The sequence below is a fragment of the Puccinia triticina genome, chromosome 5A, assembly GCF_026914185.1.
Source record: "Puccinia triticina chromosome 5A, complete sequence".
Classification (NCBI taxonomy): Eukaryota; Fungi; Basidiomycota; class Pucciniomycetes; order Pucciniales; family Pucciniaceae; genus Puccinia; species Puccinia triticina.
This window is the reverse complement of record NC_070562.1, coordinates 3,469,343-3,487,186: the sequence shown is the minus strand read 5'-3', so window position 1 is coordinate 3,487,186 and position 17,844 is coordinate 3,469,343. Positions and strand designations below refer to the sequence as shown.

Genomic DNA, 17,844 nt, shown 5'->3' with positions numbered 1-17,844 from the left:
GATAACCAACAGAAGGGTCCCATTGGATGGTGTCAAATCAGCAAACTTCACAGACATGGAGGATGGAGAAGAACCAGCACAAGAGCAACCCACTACTCACTACTCCTGCCCCCTTGGATACATCACCATCACTATTGGAGGAGAGAAACATCAAGCACTCTTGGATACTGGCTCTATGGTCAACATTATTCCTGAAACTCTTGCACATAAACTTGGATTAGTACTCACTGCTAAATCTATGAAGCTCAAAGGAATTGGAGGTCACCTTACTGATATACCTGGAATTGCTGAAGATGTGGAGGTAACCATTGGGAAAGTAGTCAGGACAGTTCATTTCTGGGTAGCCAAAGGACCAGTTCAGATGATTATTGGAAAGCCTTTCTTGATGGATGTCTCAGCTAACATCAACTACAATGGAGCCAGAGGAGAAGCACTTTCAATCATGGATTCAGCTGGTCAGAATTTTTTTGGTTCCAATCATACTCCCCAGGAATCAGAAGTGGGAAACCAGCATACCTTCCAATTCTGGACTGGTAAATTTTTTAGATTGAGACCAGGTTTTCAGTTCCCTTCCCTTACAACTGCAACCCTGGAAAACAACCAAAAGCAACAAACTGTAGTCACTCATTCAGCAAAGTATAAATCAACTCTAAAAAAAATAAAACCAGTAAACCAACCAATGCCATTATCTCTCAATCCCCCATTATCAAGGCCACCACTCTCAAGAGATCCTTACCTCACTCCTTTGAACCCATTTCCTCCACCATTCACTCCTACCTCTAAGATTACTCAAGAAAGGCTGGACCTCATCAACTTTGGACCTCCTGGATGGCTCTCTCCTCAAGAATATCTCCTGCTGGTATGGGTAATTGTGATTAGACAAGGTGCTTTGGCTTTTGTAGAAACAGAAAGAGGCCTTCTTAAACACACCTATGGACAGCCTTATATCATTCCAGTCATTCCCCATGAACCTTGGCAACAGAAACCAATTCCAATCCCTGCACCCATCAAAGACCAGGTTATAGAATTGGTAAGAGAAAGACTCAGCACTGGCCTCTATGAACAATCCTTTTCCAGTTATTCCAGCCCTATATTTTGTGTAAAGAAGCAGGATGGTAAGCTCAGAATTGTACATGACCTTCAGAAACTCAACAAAGTCACCATTAAGGACGCTGGACTACCACCAAAGACAGAGGAACTCATTGAATCATTCACTGGAAGGGCTTGATATGGACTAGGTGATATTATGGGAGGATATGATGAAAGAGAATTAGCTCCAGAATCCAGACCTTTGACCACCTTTGAAACACCCCTTGGAAGATTTCAACTTACCAGATTACCCCAAGGAGCCACCAATTCAGTTGCAGTTTACCAGGCCCAAATGATGTGGATACTCCAGGATGAATTACCTCAACATATGGGAATCTTTGTGGATGATGGAGGTATAAAAGGACCAACCTCTGACTACAATGAAGAAACTCTAAAGGACAACCCCCAGATTAGAAGATTTATCTATGAATATGCCATTACTCTGGAAAGGATTCTTTTCAGGATTGAAGAAGCTGGACTCACCATCTCTGGGAAGAAATTTGCTTGCTGTGTACCTGCTCTGGATCTGGTTGGCCATGTGGTTTGTAAGGAAGGCAGAAGGATATCCATCAAGAAGCTCAACAAAATTGAAACTTGGCCAACTCCCACCACTCCTTCAGATGTCAGAGGATTCCTAGGTATCTGTGTATATGTTAGAATGTTCATTAAAAATTACTCAACCCTCACTGCTCCACTCAGAAGACTCACCAGGAAGGACTCCTCTTGGGATTGGACTGAAGATTGCCAGGATGCCTTTGAGGACCTTAAAAGGATTGTTGGAACTGATATCACCCTAAAGAAATTGGACTATGGACCTGATGCTGGCTTAATCAAACTCTCAGTGGACTCCAGTGTTATTGCTGCAGGTGCTGTTCTTACTCAACAGGATTCTGATGGATTGGATAGGCCTGTGTTATATGAGTCAGTAGTCTTTTCACCCAGGGAATCAAAGTACTCACAATCCAAATTAGAACTCTGTGGTGTTGCCAAGATCCTCAAGAAACTTCAAACCAAACTGTGGGGTCAACATTTTCAACTCAGAGTGGATGCCCAGTGCCTTATTGGAATGATCAACAACCCTTCACTTCCCAATGCCCCTATGAACAGATGGATTGGATTTATTCAGTTATTCTCCTATGACCTTGTTCACACTCCTGGAAAAACTTTCACCTTACCTGATGGACTTTCAAGAAGACCCCCTGATTCTGATGAAGATGATTGTCCTAGCTTTGATGAAGATGAAACCTGGATCAAACCTCACCCTGGATTTGGAACTAAACATTCTTCTTTTGGCCTGCTTCTGGGGACATCAGCTCAGTTGGGGGAGGGGGTAAGTAACTTGCAGCAAGGAATTTGGAAGCACCTCCAGGAATACCTTTCAACCATGAACAAACCTCCAGGATGCAGCAGCCTGGAATTCAAGCAAATTTTGCATAAATCAGACAACTTCTTCCTTTCCAATGGAGTCTTGCACAGGATCAACAAACCATTCTCCCAGATAGTAGTCATCTCTCCTTCAGCTCAGAAATCCATCCTCAATTCCCTTCATGAATCCTTAGGCCACAGAGGTATTGCTGAAACCTACAGAAGAATTAAACTCAGATTTTGGTGACCAGGTCTCAAGAGAGGTGTTACCAAGTGGGTCCAGTCTTGTGAAGCTTGCCAGAAGAGGAGTTCAAAATTGCCAATGGAACCCAAGAAACCTACAGGAGCAGCAACCATCTTTGGAAGAGTCAGTTTGGATACAGTTCACATCAAAGCTGGCAAATGGAAATACCTGGTAATTGCAAGAGATGACCTTTCTGGATGGGTAGAAGCAGTTGGACTAGAAAAGATTCAAGCAAAGAAAATCTCTCAGTGGTTCTTGGACAACTGGATCTACAGATATGGAGCCCCTTGGTCAGTCACTGTGGATGGAGGCTCTGAATTTGGACAACAATTTCAAAAATCCCTTCTGGAATCTGGAATCAAAATCAAAGTCACCACCCCTTATTATCCTGAAGCAAATGGTATGGTAGAAAGAGGACATCAGGCAATTAAGGATACCTTGGTCAAGCTCTGTGGAAAAGAAGGCAAGAAGTGGAGGAATTATTTACCTTTAGTTTTATTTGCAGACAGAATTTCCACCAAAAGATCAACTGGTTACTCACCTTATGAACTAGTTCTTGGACAGCCTCCCATCTTACCCATTGACCTAGAATTGGAAACCTTCTTTGGAGTGGATTGGTCAAAGGTAGAATCAACTCAGGATCTTTTATTGGCTAGGACTCAGCAGCTTGAAAACAGGGATACCATCTTGCAGCAAGCACACCATCAGCTTATGGATTCCAGGAAGAACTCTGTGGACTATTGGAACAAGAAGAAAACATCAAGACAGCCACTAAAGAAAGGTCAATTAGTAGTAGTGTATAATGAATCTTTGGACTCTCAGTTTGGCAAACTCTTTGAAAACAAATGGAATGGCCCTTACAGAATCAAGGCTCAAAAACCAGGAGGATCTTACATCTTGGAAGAATTAGATGGCACAGAATTAGCCAGAAGGTTTGCTGCAGTTCATGTCAAGGAATACCACTCCAGGTGAAAACAATAAACAAGGAATAATCAATGCATTTCTCTTCTCTTTTTCTCTTTCTCATCTTCTTACACAATAACATAAAAACAAAATCAAAATCAAATCTATAAACAAATCAGAAACAAATCAGAAACAAATCAATATAAATCAGCTGCAAACAATCTCAAATAAAATAACTAAATATAGAATCAAAAGCTCACCTCTTCTTCTTTTATCATTACATCACCCTCTTCCATTTCACTTTCCTCCTTCTCCTTCTCCTTCTCTTTTCCCTTCTCCTTATCTAAAAATAAAAAAATAAAATCAAAAGACATAAAAATAAAATTAAAGCATAACATTAGTAAAAATCCTCAATAAAGAATAAAAAAATAGAATATATTAGAACTTACCTTCAGCTCTTATCCTCTCCATTTCTGCTTCTACCCTCCAACCATCTTCTTCCTCTTCCACTTGGTCCCTCATCCTTAATAGCTCCAGGGCATTCCTCTCCTCAGTTTCCTCAACCATGGCCTCTATGATGGAATGAGTATCCATCTAAAAATCAAAATAAAACAGGAATAAAAAATATTAGTATTGTAATCAAATCTCTCTCTCTAAAAATTCTCTTCATATACATACAGAATCAAGTCAACATACATGTGCAAAAGCGTCGTGGAACCGGCTATACAACCTAAGGCGTGCGTTTCGTGCGGCAACCGGGTCGTCCAGGTCCTCGCGAGCAAAGGAAAGGAGTCCTTGTTGGATGTAACGGCGCAAGGCATCGACCTCTTTGGGCTTGAAGCTATCCCGCATGCCAGCGTTGTACGCGTGGACGTTGTCGACGAACGAGTGCACTCTTCGAATAGAGAACGGTATTTCATAAGACGGTCTAACGGCGGCCTCTTCGTCTAGATGCGATGACGAGACGGAGGTATCTGACGGGTGATTCACAGGAGTACTAAGGTTTTCTTGAGACGACGATGGCGGGGAGGAGGCGTTGAAGAATAACATTACGGATAATGATGGATAACGGAACTTTCCGTTGGCCGATGACCAGGGCCTTATATTTACGTTCTCCTCTTCATTCTATGACGTCACTATGGACGCCTTCACATTTCAGAAGCATTTGGCGCGGTTTTTCTTTCATTTCTTTATTATTGACTCTGGTGTTTGACCCAGTTTAATTAATCCTTGGATCACTTTTGGATTGCCTACACGTCATTCATTATTCCTAAAATCTTTTTCAGTCGAATGGCCAGCTTCAGGAGTCCATTTGGACAGTTTCTTGGCGGTACCTTTGGCTTATTTCATTATGTATTCCTTTAATTTCAACTCCCTTGCGGCGGAAACCGCGGAAATCATAATGAAACTTTGAACCATTCCAATAACGATTCGGCCGACCTCAAAATTAACATTAATCTTTCCAGTTTTCATCTTCCCGATCTCACCTTTCGTTTGAACTCGGTTTCAGCCGATTCTATCGAGCGGTTTCGGAATTATACGCGCTCAAAGTCACCCTAGTGTTTCCACGGGCTCATTCACAACTTTCATTCAGTGTTCACGGCGACCTATCGGTCGAATTAATTCTAAATATACCGTAATCCTTAATTCATCTTCTCTTTCCGTTCTTTCAAACGAATCCGGAATTAGACAATTCCATCGACTGAAAGCTGAGTTATATCCGAAAACAGTTTGCCTTATATTGACGCGGTGTTACTACTACGCGCACCCGCGGATCTCGCTTGGATCTTTAACCGGCCCTACACAATCGATACTCAACCCTTAAAAATAATTATTATATACCATTTTAATCTAGAGAATCGTATCTTTCGAATGAACTCGGTTTCAAGAAATTTCATCGAGCCGTTCCGAAGATACAGGTCAACCATTTCCTACTTTTCTTTTCGTCAGTCCGCATGCGCGCCTCCCGCACGGAGCCCCTGCTCAGACATCAGGACCCCTCTTGCGACAGCACACGCGCATGGACCCAGGTTCCATTCCTCATCTGGACAAAATTCAAGGCTTTTTTTTCGTATAAATGTTGAAATAAAAGACCATTATCAATGATTCCTCCTGGGAGGGGAGAGGAGGGATTTTTTCCCCTCCATCATCAGAAAGAAAAGAAGAAATCATTCATTCATTCCTCATGGACAATTATCAATCATCCAATCATCCATCATCATTCCTTACCATCCCATAGCAATTACTGGACATCCAACCACCTCAATACTGGAATTTCCTCATCATCTTCACCATGTATTCTAAGAATTATTGAACCATCAATTCAAACAGTCATTCATTCACCATTATAATCAATTTCTTCCAACACATGGCAGCTCAGAAACCACTCAATTTGAGCAAGAATATTCTTTGGACAACTTATCAACTTCTCTGGACTTCAACTTCTCTTCACAGAACTCTACAATATATATTCAGATACTCAGAAATTCAGTTATTCAACTTCAAATCATTCACAACCTTCAGAAATTACAATTATCAACCCCATCAATCAATCATCATCAATCATTGCATTCTTCCATTTGCCTCAGTTAGGCAGGAAAATTAGTGTATTCTTCAGAATGGAATCTAGTCTAATATGTGTCTGTCTCAAGGATATTGCCTTCAGCAGAGTTAGATCTTCTTAAACATTTACCCCTCATTGATAATTGGACCTTCTTTTGGATACTGGACTCTTTGGATTGGATACTGGACTATGGATACTCTGGATACATAGGACTATTGGACTTTGGATTGGACTTGGATACCTTGGACTCAGATATACTGGACTTGGATTATACTTGGATTCTATTTTGGCTTTGGACACTGGACTCTGGATTTGGACTGCTACTCAGGACTTTGGATTTCACCTTTTGGAGGAAGAACACTGGATTTTGGACTTTGGACTCTTGGACTCAACATTCTTCAACTCTTTCTGGATCACTCTTCTCTTTGGTGCATTGCCTGGGGACAGACAATAAGTTGGGGGAGGATGTGGTGCTCCATTCCAAACCATAAGTAGTATTTTATTGCTTTTCTTTACATATATTCATCATTACATTGCCCATTTCCCCATAACCCTTCACAAATACCTCATTATTATTGCATATTCAGATTCTACGCCAAATTTTACCTATAGTCACTCATACATAGTACCCCCTTATCTTCAATGGTTCAGTAGTTATAAAGGATATAAGACTTACAGACAACCTACGTTCTTCATTAGTTACAATACTCATTTCATTAGTAACCTACTTGAATCATTACAGTAAATTCCTTTTACATATTTATTCTCACATACTAAACCCTTTACATACATTTCTCATTATGTACTATGCCTATTGTACACATTACATCATTGGATCTGTGCTTACCTTTTTTCAGTAGTGCTCATCATTACAAGTAGTTACTATGTTCTCATCACTCTTCCCCATTAGTACATTCTTTTATTCCCATAACCAGCATTCCCCTTTCAGCATTGCTCATCATTACATACTGTTACTATGTTCACATCACTCTTCCTCATTTGTACAACCTTCATTCTCATAGCCAGAACTCCTCATTGTCTGTGCTCATCCTTCCTTCATATAAGAACTGTCTTTCCCCCCTCACTTGTACCTCATGCAGAATATATAGATAATTTTAGATACAGAAATTATAAGTGCCCATTCTCATCAACCCCTTGCCATTAAACCTTGCCATTGCATTCCCCACTCTCATCACTCCTCCAACTCTCTTACCCTCAGTAGTCAGTAGTTAAAGCTCATAGTACTAGCTCCTAAGATCAAGCAGAAATCAGCCACACCTTTTTCTTCTTTTTCTTAGTGTTACTCTCATCCCCTCAGCATTAGTCAGGAAGGCAGCCTCATCAGCACCCTTGCATAGCTTACATTAGTACTAGTGTTGCTATACATTTCCCTTCCAAGCTCTATTCTCCCCTTTGAGTAGTTCCACAGCGGTTAGCGGACATTCTTTACCAGCCAACCAGCCTTCATTCTCACATTGTAGACCACAATGTTTATCCTCAAAGAATACTATTCTACTTTGCAAAATCAGCCCAGAAGCTGTTGTACCAGGAAGTGCCATTGCATTTCTATTGGTAACACAGAGAGTTGCTTCCCCACAGGCCCTCCAATACCATTGGCCGTCTCTTTTTTGCAAGTCCTTCACAGCAAGAGCGGTGGTATGTGTTGTGACATATGCGTAGTTCTCGACCGCAACAACTGTCACAGAAAATATTGAACATATTTTATATACATGATTTCATTACTTGTAATAAAATCATCATTCCTGCGAGCAACGCTGAAACAAATACAATACATGTATCTATATCTGCCTGTATTTGTATCTGTTTTGCACCCAATACTATTTATTTGTATTGTATTCAAAGAGCAATACTATACAAATGTATTCAAACTTTGGTATCTTGTTGCAAATACAGCCCAATACAAGATACTTTATTTTTACGTTTTTTGCTAGTTTTTCTGTATACAGTCCACAGTGGCCAAAAACAAGAAAATCAAGTTTTAATAATTTATTGATACAATACTATGGTATTGTATCTTCAGGCAGATACAATACATTTGTATTTAAAATTTTGTATTTTTCAACAGATACAATACACAAGTATCTGAAGATACTGTATTGTATAGTATCTGTTTCACCGTTGCTGCAAGCTACCATTCCAACAGTTCCAACAGTATGTCCAGATCCTGCTCCAGCACATGAGTCAGTGATCTGAGATGCCAGGACGGTAACATTTAGGGAACCAGCCAAAACTCACAGAATTTTTAAGATTCACACTATGAAATGTGCATGTCTGCGGCTGTGGCGGGAATGGCTCGGGCCGGCACCTGTTGCATTTTACTTCTGCTACATTTTTGGTTCTTTGCTTTTGATTTTGCAATGATTTTGACTGCCTCAGGCCACACTGCTTTTACAACCAGGATAGGCCTGTATTTGGTGCTGTTTACATTTCCTAATTTGATCTGTCCAGCAGGCAGTTGAATTCCTGATTGCAAGTTGACTGTTTGAATTCAACTTGGTATTTAGCAGCTGAGTGGATTGCTTCTGACAAGTTACCTTTGAAATAAAAGCATCTGCTGTGTATTGTGGTGAGCCAACTCCTTTAAGTCATCCCTTATTCAGGTCCACCCCCGGCTATACACTTATTTTCCTTTGAATCACCACTCTTGGTCATATCTCTTTGTAAGTGCCGTTTGCAGTCAATACATATGATCTTAAGTTATAAACCGCGGCCCTGCCGCGGCTTTTCCCTAGTGTTCACTGAAAGGCAGATGATATTTTGTTGAAAGTATCTCCAGAAGTAAGAGTTGACAATGCTTGCATCAACAATCTGGGGAATCAATCCCTTCCTTAGAGCATCTCCACTGCAGGTGCTAAACCAGATATAGCACCCCAAACCCGCTTTAGCAACGCCACCGCGGGTGCCAAACACACATCAAATCTACCAACTTGCCTCTCAGGAGCTATCCTGTTCGCAAATTCCATAAAGTGGCTGGTCTGTTGGCCACCAAAATTGTTGTCCACAAATGATCCTGTCCTGATGGTATTGTGTACATGAAGATTATTCAGATCATTGTATATATGAGACATTCTTGTTTTAGAATGAACATGAGGATCAATAAGACCCCTTTTTGTGACAGCCTTGTTTTGTATATTGTGAAATGACAATGAAGGGGAAGAAGATACTGCAACAGATTGTTGACTTTCTCTGAATCTAGCTTGCCGTTCCTCAAGATAAGCTGTTCTCAACTGTTCATTGGATTGTTGAAGTTTTGCAATGAAAAAAGGAAAGATTTGAGAATTGGAATGAGGAAGTTCATTGAGGTGTGGTGAGGGGGAAATTATGAGGTGTGATGATGAAGGGGACAGTATACTAATCAAAGGCAATGGGTGGTGTCTGATGAGTGGATTTGTTGAGGGAACTAACAGCACAATGTGTGGTTATATATGTTCTGAGATGGAGATACAGACAATTAAAATCCTCAGGGTTGTAGATGTATAACCAAGTCAGACAAAGCACAACATAATTATTTGTTGGGTGTAGCGGTGTTTGATGAAGCAGATTGCTTCAACAGACTTGGTTTCTTGTGTTTAGCCAAGTCCAATGAAGCAGAATTGACATGGAAATGGACGATGAGGTTGATTACCCAGGGAGATTGATTAGGTGTGGATGTCCACCTAAGCAATCTGCTTGGACGGTGTGGTGCTCCATCCCAAGCCACAAGTAGTATTTATAGTATCTTTTCTTTACATATCTTCATCATTACATTGCCCATTACCTCATAACCCTTCACAAATACTGCATCATTATTGCATATTCAGATTCTACGCCTCATTTCACCCATAGCCACTCAAACATAGTACCCCTTTATCTTCAATGGTTCAATAGTTATAAAGGATATAAGATTTACAGAAAACTTACAGTCTTCATTAGTTAAAACATTCATTTCATGAGTGACTTACTTAAATCATTATAGTACATTCCATTTACAGATATCTTCTCACATATTAAAACCTTTACATACACTGCTCATCATGTACTATGCCTATTGCACACATTACATCATTGGATCTGTGCTTACCTCTTTCAGTAGTGCTTATCATTACAAGTTGTCACTATATTCACATCATCTTCCCCATTTGTACAGTCTTTCTTCCCATAGCCAGAATTTCTCTTGATTGCTCATCTTTCAGCTGAAAATAAGAAAAATTGTTTCCCCCCCCTACTTGTAGAGCATGCAGAAATTATAGTAGAAATTCCTCATCAACCATTTCTTATTGAAATCATTGCTATTGCTTCCCAACCTATTGCTATTGAACATTGCCCATTGAACCTCTGAACTCACCATTGCTATTGAACCATTGCCATTTCTTCCCCTTCATCAATCATCTACCCAACCCTCTCACCTTCAGTAGTCAAACATTAGTTCAGCTCATAGTACTAGCCCCCTAAGATCAAGCAGAAATCAGCCACACCCTTTTCCTTTTTCTTAGTGTTACTCTCATCCCCTCAGCATTTATTCAGGAAGGAAGCCTCACCAGCACCCTTGCATAGCTTACATTAGTACTAGTTTTGCTATCCATCTCCCTTACAAGCTCTATTCCCACCTTGAGTAGTTCCACAACGGACTGGGTGACCATTCCTAAGAGAGTCCATTGAACGGAGTCCACACATCCCTCAGCAAGTCTGTTGAAGGGATTTGGTTACCCTGAACAGACTGGGTGACTAATTTCTAGAGTCCAATGAACAGAGTCAACATGCCCCAGTGAGTCCGTTGAAGGGAGCAGGCAGGCATGCAGATAAAGTTATCAGTCTGCTCCAGCAGATCACTGCTTGGACGCATTTGGAGTTATTCCAAGACGGAACTGAGGGAGTCTGTTTAAACAATCACTGCTGATTCAGAGATGGATGAGGGAGTCTGTTCAAACTTGGTCAAGCAGTCTGGTCAAACCAAACTGCAATGGTGATGTCTCACACAAATCTTCATGAACAGGGTTGAACGGACTTGTCAGTATGTACAAAAAGAGCATCAAAGCCGGTGTTACTTGCATGACAGATTTTGTACAGGATATCGACGCTGGCGTGACTTGCATTGACAGATATTTGTACTGGTTTGTTTGGCCCCCAGAGGCCATTTCTTTAGTTATATGTAGATATGTACAAAGGTACGCAACAGTATGCAACACTTGTGTTACATCACCTACAGGTCAGTAAAAGTTGTGTTACAGCGTCAGCAGTACATAACACTTATGTTACAACAGGGGACAGAATCCTTCCCCATACTCCACCAACTCACCACATTTTATGCAAAAATTGCAAAGAAGTTAGAACTCTCTCAATGACTTACCTTCCTCAACCACCTTATAACTTTCCACCTTGGTTGAACTACCCACGGGACCTAAGCCCCACTCAAATTTCACTCAAATTTCCCCCACCTTTGTCCAATGGCTCTGCTCCAAGACCCATCCGTGATAAAGCCCTCCAAAGGTCATGACAGAATCTCTATGGAAGGAGAGTAATGATTTCTTGTTTATAGAGAAAGAATTTGGCCTTGCATCATAATTGAGTGTGATAAATACAGTGAAGTCAAGTCAAATCTTAGTGGAAATACAACTTTTGAAGCAAGGATTTCCCTATGTCATGAAAAACACATTATTTAGCTCAATTATTATGCAAAAAACAGGTGTTTGTAGATTTGTGTAGTTGCACTATTATCACAGAAAGAGGGTGAAACATCTTTGGGCCATGTGTGTTATGACATCATTGAGTGTCAAAAGTGATGTGTATCTTGTGGTGTGTGAACATACTTTTGAGATTTCACCAATATTTTAGTTCAATTCAGCACATTTAATGATGCTCAACTAGGACACAAAAAAATGGGGCCTTACTTCAACTATTTTTTCAAAATAAAAGGATGATCATGGGTACTAGGTTTAATCTTCAAGCTCAGAATTGACATACAATTTTCTTTAGTGAAAGTTGAGTTGGAACTCACAATCCAAGCCACATGCTTTGGGACCTTGTTCAAGTACATACCAATTTTTGCCCATTTTTGCTTGAGTTAGTTTACTTTGCTTTCTCTTTTGTTGCAAGTAAAACCTTTGGAACTGTGAGTATATGGATTCAAGTTACCATGGTGAGTTTTGATGCTGTCCTTTTTTTTTCTCTCGAGCTTAAACTCAACCACTCAGGAGCACTCAGGAGAAACGACATGGCAACTCACCAGGTATGTTGAAGGGGAGTTTGAGCTTGGCTGAATGAATGAGGATGAGTCAAAAGAAACCACAAGTTTTGACCCCGATCTGCGATATTTTGTACGGTGATAGTGGCGAATTGACCTGAATAGCTATTTTCATATGTGAAAAAACGGCTCAATATGGCCTGGACGAGCGTATCTTGCACGAGACCAGTTGACCACATCGGAGGTTTATGATCATGAGGGAAGCATCCAATCATCCCAAGCGCAGGAAGCATGCCGACCTCAAATTCCGAAGTACAAGTAGCTATGGGCATCTTCAGATGATGCCAGGAAGTCGCGGGGAGTATGTAGTCTGATCAACTTGACATCCAGGATGGGCTTGGCATTGTTCGGTCGAGTCTTGCTACGGTTGCTGACTATTCACACCTCGATAGACGTTTGCAGGACTGGGGTTCACATGAGCTGTATCCCTGGTTTATGAAATGCTGGATGATATTAGTAGGAAAGCCATGTTCGGTGACCAGTTGTTAGCACAGTCTGAGACGGGAAATCAGTCCGGCTGAAGATGTGGCGTAAGAAAGCCTCGACTGCCTCGACTCATGAGTTGAGGCTGAGCGAGTGACGTCATAGACCAATAACCACTACTTGGCACTCCATAAGCGCACTTCCCAATTTATCTCGACCCTAAACCCCAAACTCCACCGGTTCTCCTCTCCTGCAGGTGTTGACACTTGGTCGGACGGTCACAACTGAAAGGATTCTGGTCTGGTAGGCTCATAACCGATTCTCGAAAGTTTATCATCGTACCTAATTACCATCGGCTTGAAGAGTAGATTGACCGATGCTTTTCCTGTTTCTGTCGTATTCGTGGAAACTATCTTCCAGATATCCCGACTTGCAAGCTGAGCCACACCTCACTCGAAAGGCGCTGGAAGATACATTGCTATCATCCCCCTGGCAAGGGAGTGTAAAACTCACATATTGGCGATCCTCAGCATTTTGGGGTACTTGATGATTTCCACTTTCGATGAACATCGAGGGTAAGCTTCAGTTGAACTGGACTCATTTCAATCGATCATTCAACTGAGAGAAAAGTCGATATTTTTATATAGGTCCATCATATTCGTCAATCGCTCTTTGAACTGTTAAGTTTGGCCACCGGACAGACTTCCAAACCATTCCTTCAGTCAAATCATTTATATTCTGGGTTGTGAGTACGTTCTAATTTGAGGCTGGGGAAAACGATTTTTCTTACCACTCCTAACGGCTGTGTGTAATTTGAACCGCATCTTGTGATTCCTCAACGTTGATAATGTAGCCTGGTCAATCCTCTTCACAAAAACCCCAACCCATCGGCCCGCTCGCTGGTCCAGTCTTCAATCGATTCGTTTCCAAACGACTTGCAGGACCCGAAGCGACAACCACACTTTAAGCTTCTCTCCAAGCTACCTCGAAATATCAAATTTCGTCCTCAAAACCTCATCCAGCATGCCAGCTCGTGCTAACCTTGCTCCAGATGATCGAATGAAGGACTGGCTGAGCTCTCAAATCGACACTTTCCAAGATTTTCTCAACCGCTTGGCCTCACCTATCTTCACCCTAGCAGATCAAGCCATCGTTGTACTTTCTTATCTCAACCCGTTCACTTACATCTTCCTCCTGTTCAATTTTTTTTATCGACTCTGCGTCTCACCCCATACACATCGATCCATTCTGGGATCAATTATCTTGGGATTCATCTTTGTCATTAGCTTGCTTCTCAGTATCATCGCATACATAACCTTTTACCGAGCCTATGTCCCTCACGTTGGATTTCGTTTGCCGGTTTGGCTGCAGTACGGGTACGTTTGTTCTCCGACATTTGCTTACTATCTCCAAAAGAGTCTTACCAGAAGTTTCTCGTATGCTCCAGGGAAGCTCGTGTACCGTATGCGGCCATGGACCTGTCTTCGATTGCACCTGAAATCACTGTTGATCAGGCGTACGACGTCCATCTCCTTCTGACTGTCCCAACCAATGATCGCAACATGAATTTGGGTCAGTGTGTCACCAAGTTTCTCATCTCGCCAGTTTCTGACTCCACGGACTCCACGCTGATGTGCTAATTTGTGGCTTCGCTGGAGCTTTCAGGCAACTTCATGGTCCATTTCTCCCTTGTTACGACGCATCCGCATAATACCACCCTGCATCAAAGTTCCCGACACGCCTCTCTAATCTACGAACCTGGATTTGCTCGCGTGCTCCATGGCTTCAAATACCTTCGAACCCTCTTCTTCCTTTCCTCGCCCCCATCTGTTCAGCACATCAGGGTACCTCTCCTAGAACACCGCATCATACATCCCACCTCTCTCGGGAAGCGCACAAAAATTGCATATGCTAAGATTGAAGTTGGGCGGCAAGATGTATATAGCTCACCGACCTTACTACTTGAGCGCGATGGCTGGGGAGAACTCCAGATTTACAAAGCTACTCTTGCTTTCGATGCGCATTTGGAAGGTCTTAGGTGTGTTTCTATGTTAAACATCACTACGCCGATTCTATCACAAGCTGTTTCCTGTTCACTAATATCCGCCATGCTTTACATGTCTCATAACAGATGGGCACTTTACTATCATCCTTACATATCATTTTGCTTTTTCTCGGCGTTCTTTTTCATCGCCGAGCTCATGGCTGTATTCATTACTTGGGGAACAGTCCTTTACCGCGAGGCTCCAAGCAAGCCGACCAAATCAAGCTCATTCCCCAAAGTAGAGCCTTACTCCGGTAGGCAACATAGCTCAGCAAGTCAGGACCGCCCGAAGGTTGGAACTTTAGCTCCGGGCACGACAGAAGTAGATAGTTCCTCGACTTCTGAAAATGACCCCCGATCTCTGGAGGACGACGATGATCGCGAACACGAAACTTTCTTTGAAGAACCCCCACGGATCAAAACAGAAGTCAACGACGATGGTGTACTAGTCGGTAGCAGTCGGGACATCCATACAGATCCTTCTACGAGTGGTCCCCAGCGTCATCTTACCCATCGGAAGTCCTCGAAGACCTCCAGATATAGTTAGGTGGAACATATTTCCGTGTTTATGGGTAGAATTTGTTAATGAGCCCCTCCGGCAAGATTGTCCCTTTCTCTTTCGTCTTGATGCCGATTTGGCGGTTATACGTAGATCCCGGTGCTCTATGTCTTCTTTTTCCGTCAAGTATCGTATAGCGTCTTGTCTTCCCAACATTGCCACTACCATCCAAAATCCATCATATCATGATCAATGTGACACTTTGCTAAGCTATAAATAACAGCCAAATTATTAATCCGGACATACGTAGAACATGATGAAATGTTAATTCAATACCCTGAACTACCTTGCTGCTCAAGAATAACATGTTTCAGCACTCTCAGCAAGCGAAAAATCCACATGAACATGCAACCAAGAAACCAAGCCCTATCCGACTTGAACTCCTATTTGCCGGAGGGCAGAGCATCCAATTTTATACCCTTGTTTCTCAGCACTTCCTGGAGAGCTGTTTGGTGCGCATGTTGCAAGTGTGGTGCCAATTTTCTCTACTGCTCTCGATGCTCGTCGCAGCCTTGCTCGACCCCGCTGGGCTGGATTTGAGATGAATTACTTGTTGAACTTGTCGCAGGGAAGAATACACATTTCACAACTCCCCTCCTCCCCTCCCTGATATCCACTGATTCGTTTTTTTGGCTTGGCCAGTTACACATGTATGTCTCGACATGATACTCCTCGACTTTACACCGTTTCCGCGAGTCATTGAGGTGTGACAATGTGATCACTCGAGTTTCCGCTCTCCCCGTCTTTCATATTGACATGATTCCAAACTCACGTAATCAAGCTTTTCAATGATTCGTCTCTGCGCCTGAGGAAAAATTTGACTCTTGTGTAGGATTCTGAATTCTTGGGTTGCCGATGAGACGATGGTCAGATCAAACATGCATGGGCCACCCACAGTACTACAGAAAAGCACTTCTAAGCAAGACTAGTTGATAAAAGCATCAAGCTATTGAGCAAGACTAGTTAAAAAAGCATCAATCTATATCCATCCGAATCTTTCTTGCCTGTTCGATAGGAGTCTGACATCCATAGTCTCAGACCATTCTTCGCTCAACATGAAAACCGTTCATTTAATTTTTCGCATATTACTCGCCCAGATCGCAGTAGCATCACCATCCCCAGGGTATTACCTGGGCGGGCGTAGGAGTGAACATCCAACTAGCGAGTTTCCCCTGCTTCCCCCAACAGATCTGGCTCAGGCTGACGCCAATGAGGGATTCAACCCATTGCAGCGAGGACTCGATCACTTTGAGAGTCCTATGGCTGAGCCAAACGTCATGATCACCTCGCCCGGCGAATCAGGATTATCCTGGATGAGTGCATCCCGCCACAATTACATAGACCTGGCTGCACCAGGTAGTACGGATAGCAAAATGAATCAAGCCGTTCATAGCCAACAACACAAACGACAACCCCTTGACCAATTGGTAGCCGCGGAGAAGCAAACATGTGACGGTCATCCTGACACTCCCTACTTACACGACAATGGCCAACTTTTGAACCATAACCAAGTTGATACAAATTCCCAGTTCTATGCAGGAGATGTATGGGGCCCACAAGGACATGTTGGCCACAGGTGGAATGCCGGGTTTGGATTACTCGCTGAACCATCCAATGCAGCGGAACCATATTTCTTAGAACATTTTTTTATAAACCAGAAATCCAAAAGCTTCAACCATTCAATCATCAATCTACAAATTTCCAAACCCAAGAACAATATAAAAATCTTGCTGATGATCTCTTCAATACACAATTACATAATTTTGAGCATTATAACTTCAATCACCACCCACAGGATGTCTTTCCAGGAAGTCTTGAACCAATGTTTCCAAAGAGTAACCCATCAAGCTCATCTTATATTGAGCCACCCAAATCACCAGTGGCTGCTTCACATACATATAAGGAGGAAGTTGCATTGGGGAAGCTTCTTTACCAACATGAACAGAAATCCTTCTTTAGTATCCACAAAACATATCTGGAATATTGGGATTTAGTAGTACCACATTCACAGATTCAAGTAAAAAAGGTTGATGGCTTGCAAGCAAATATTCTGGTAGCCAAACTTGGCATTGTTGATCCTGCCACTTCTGTACATGAAACATCATTTTTATTGCCCTGCAATTCCAAAGAGCCACCCTATGACACTGAGGCATTCTTCAAGATTTTTAGGTTTTTACACTTGAATCTGCATCACATCCACAGCAACTTCTTCAGAGGGTCCAATACAGATCATCTTTCTGAGAAGAACAATGAATACCAGAGCCTTCTTCACTGGCTATATGAAGAGGTTTTCAATCCAAAAAATGAACTGCCCCTGATGGGGAAGACACAACTCCCAATTTTGGATGAGATGAAGTTTGGTTCCGTACAATATGGGATTCTCAAACTGCTTGAAGATCCCCTTCTTTTGGAA

General features: G+C 42.1%; 1 protein-coding gene across 1 annotated transcript; it reads left to right on the top strand.

Moving 5' to 3' along the window:
- Positions 1 to 13,851: 13,851 nt before the first annotated feature.
- Positions 13,852 to 15,419, top strand: PtA15_5A431 (uncharacterized protein; the record flags this gene model as incomplete). Its single annotated transcript, XM_053169192.1, has 4 exons — positions 13,852 to 14,204; positions 14,276 to 14,400; positions 14,494 to 14,866; positions 14,960 to 15,419. 4 exons carry the CDS (start codon positions 13,852 to 13,854, stop codon positions 15,417 to 15,419), a joined length of 1,311 nt encoding a protein of 436 aa, XP_053020413.1.
- Between the last annotated feature and the right edge of the window lie 2,425 nt (positions 15,420 to 17,844).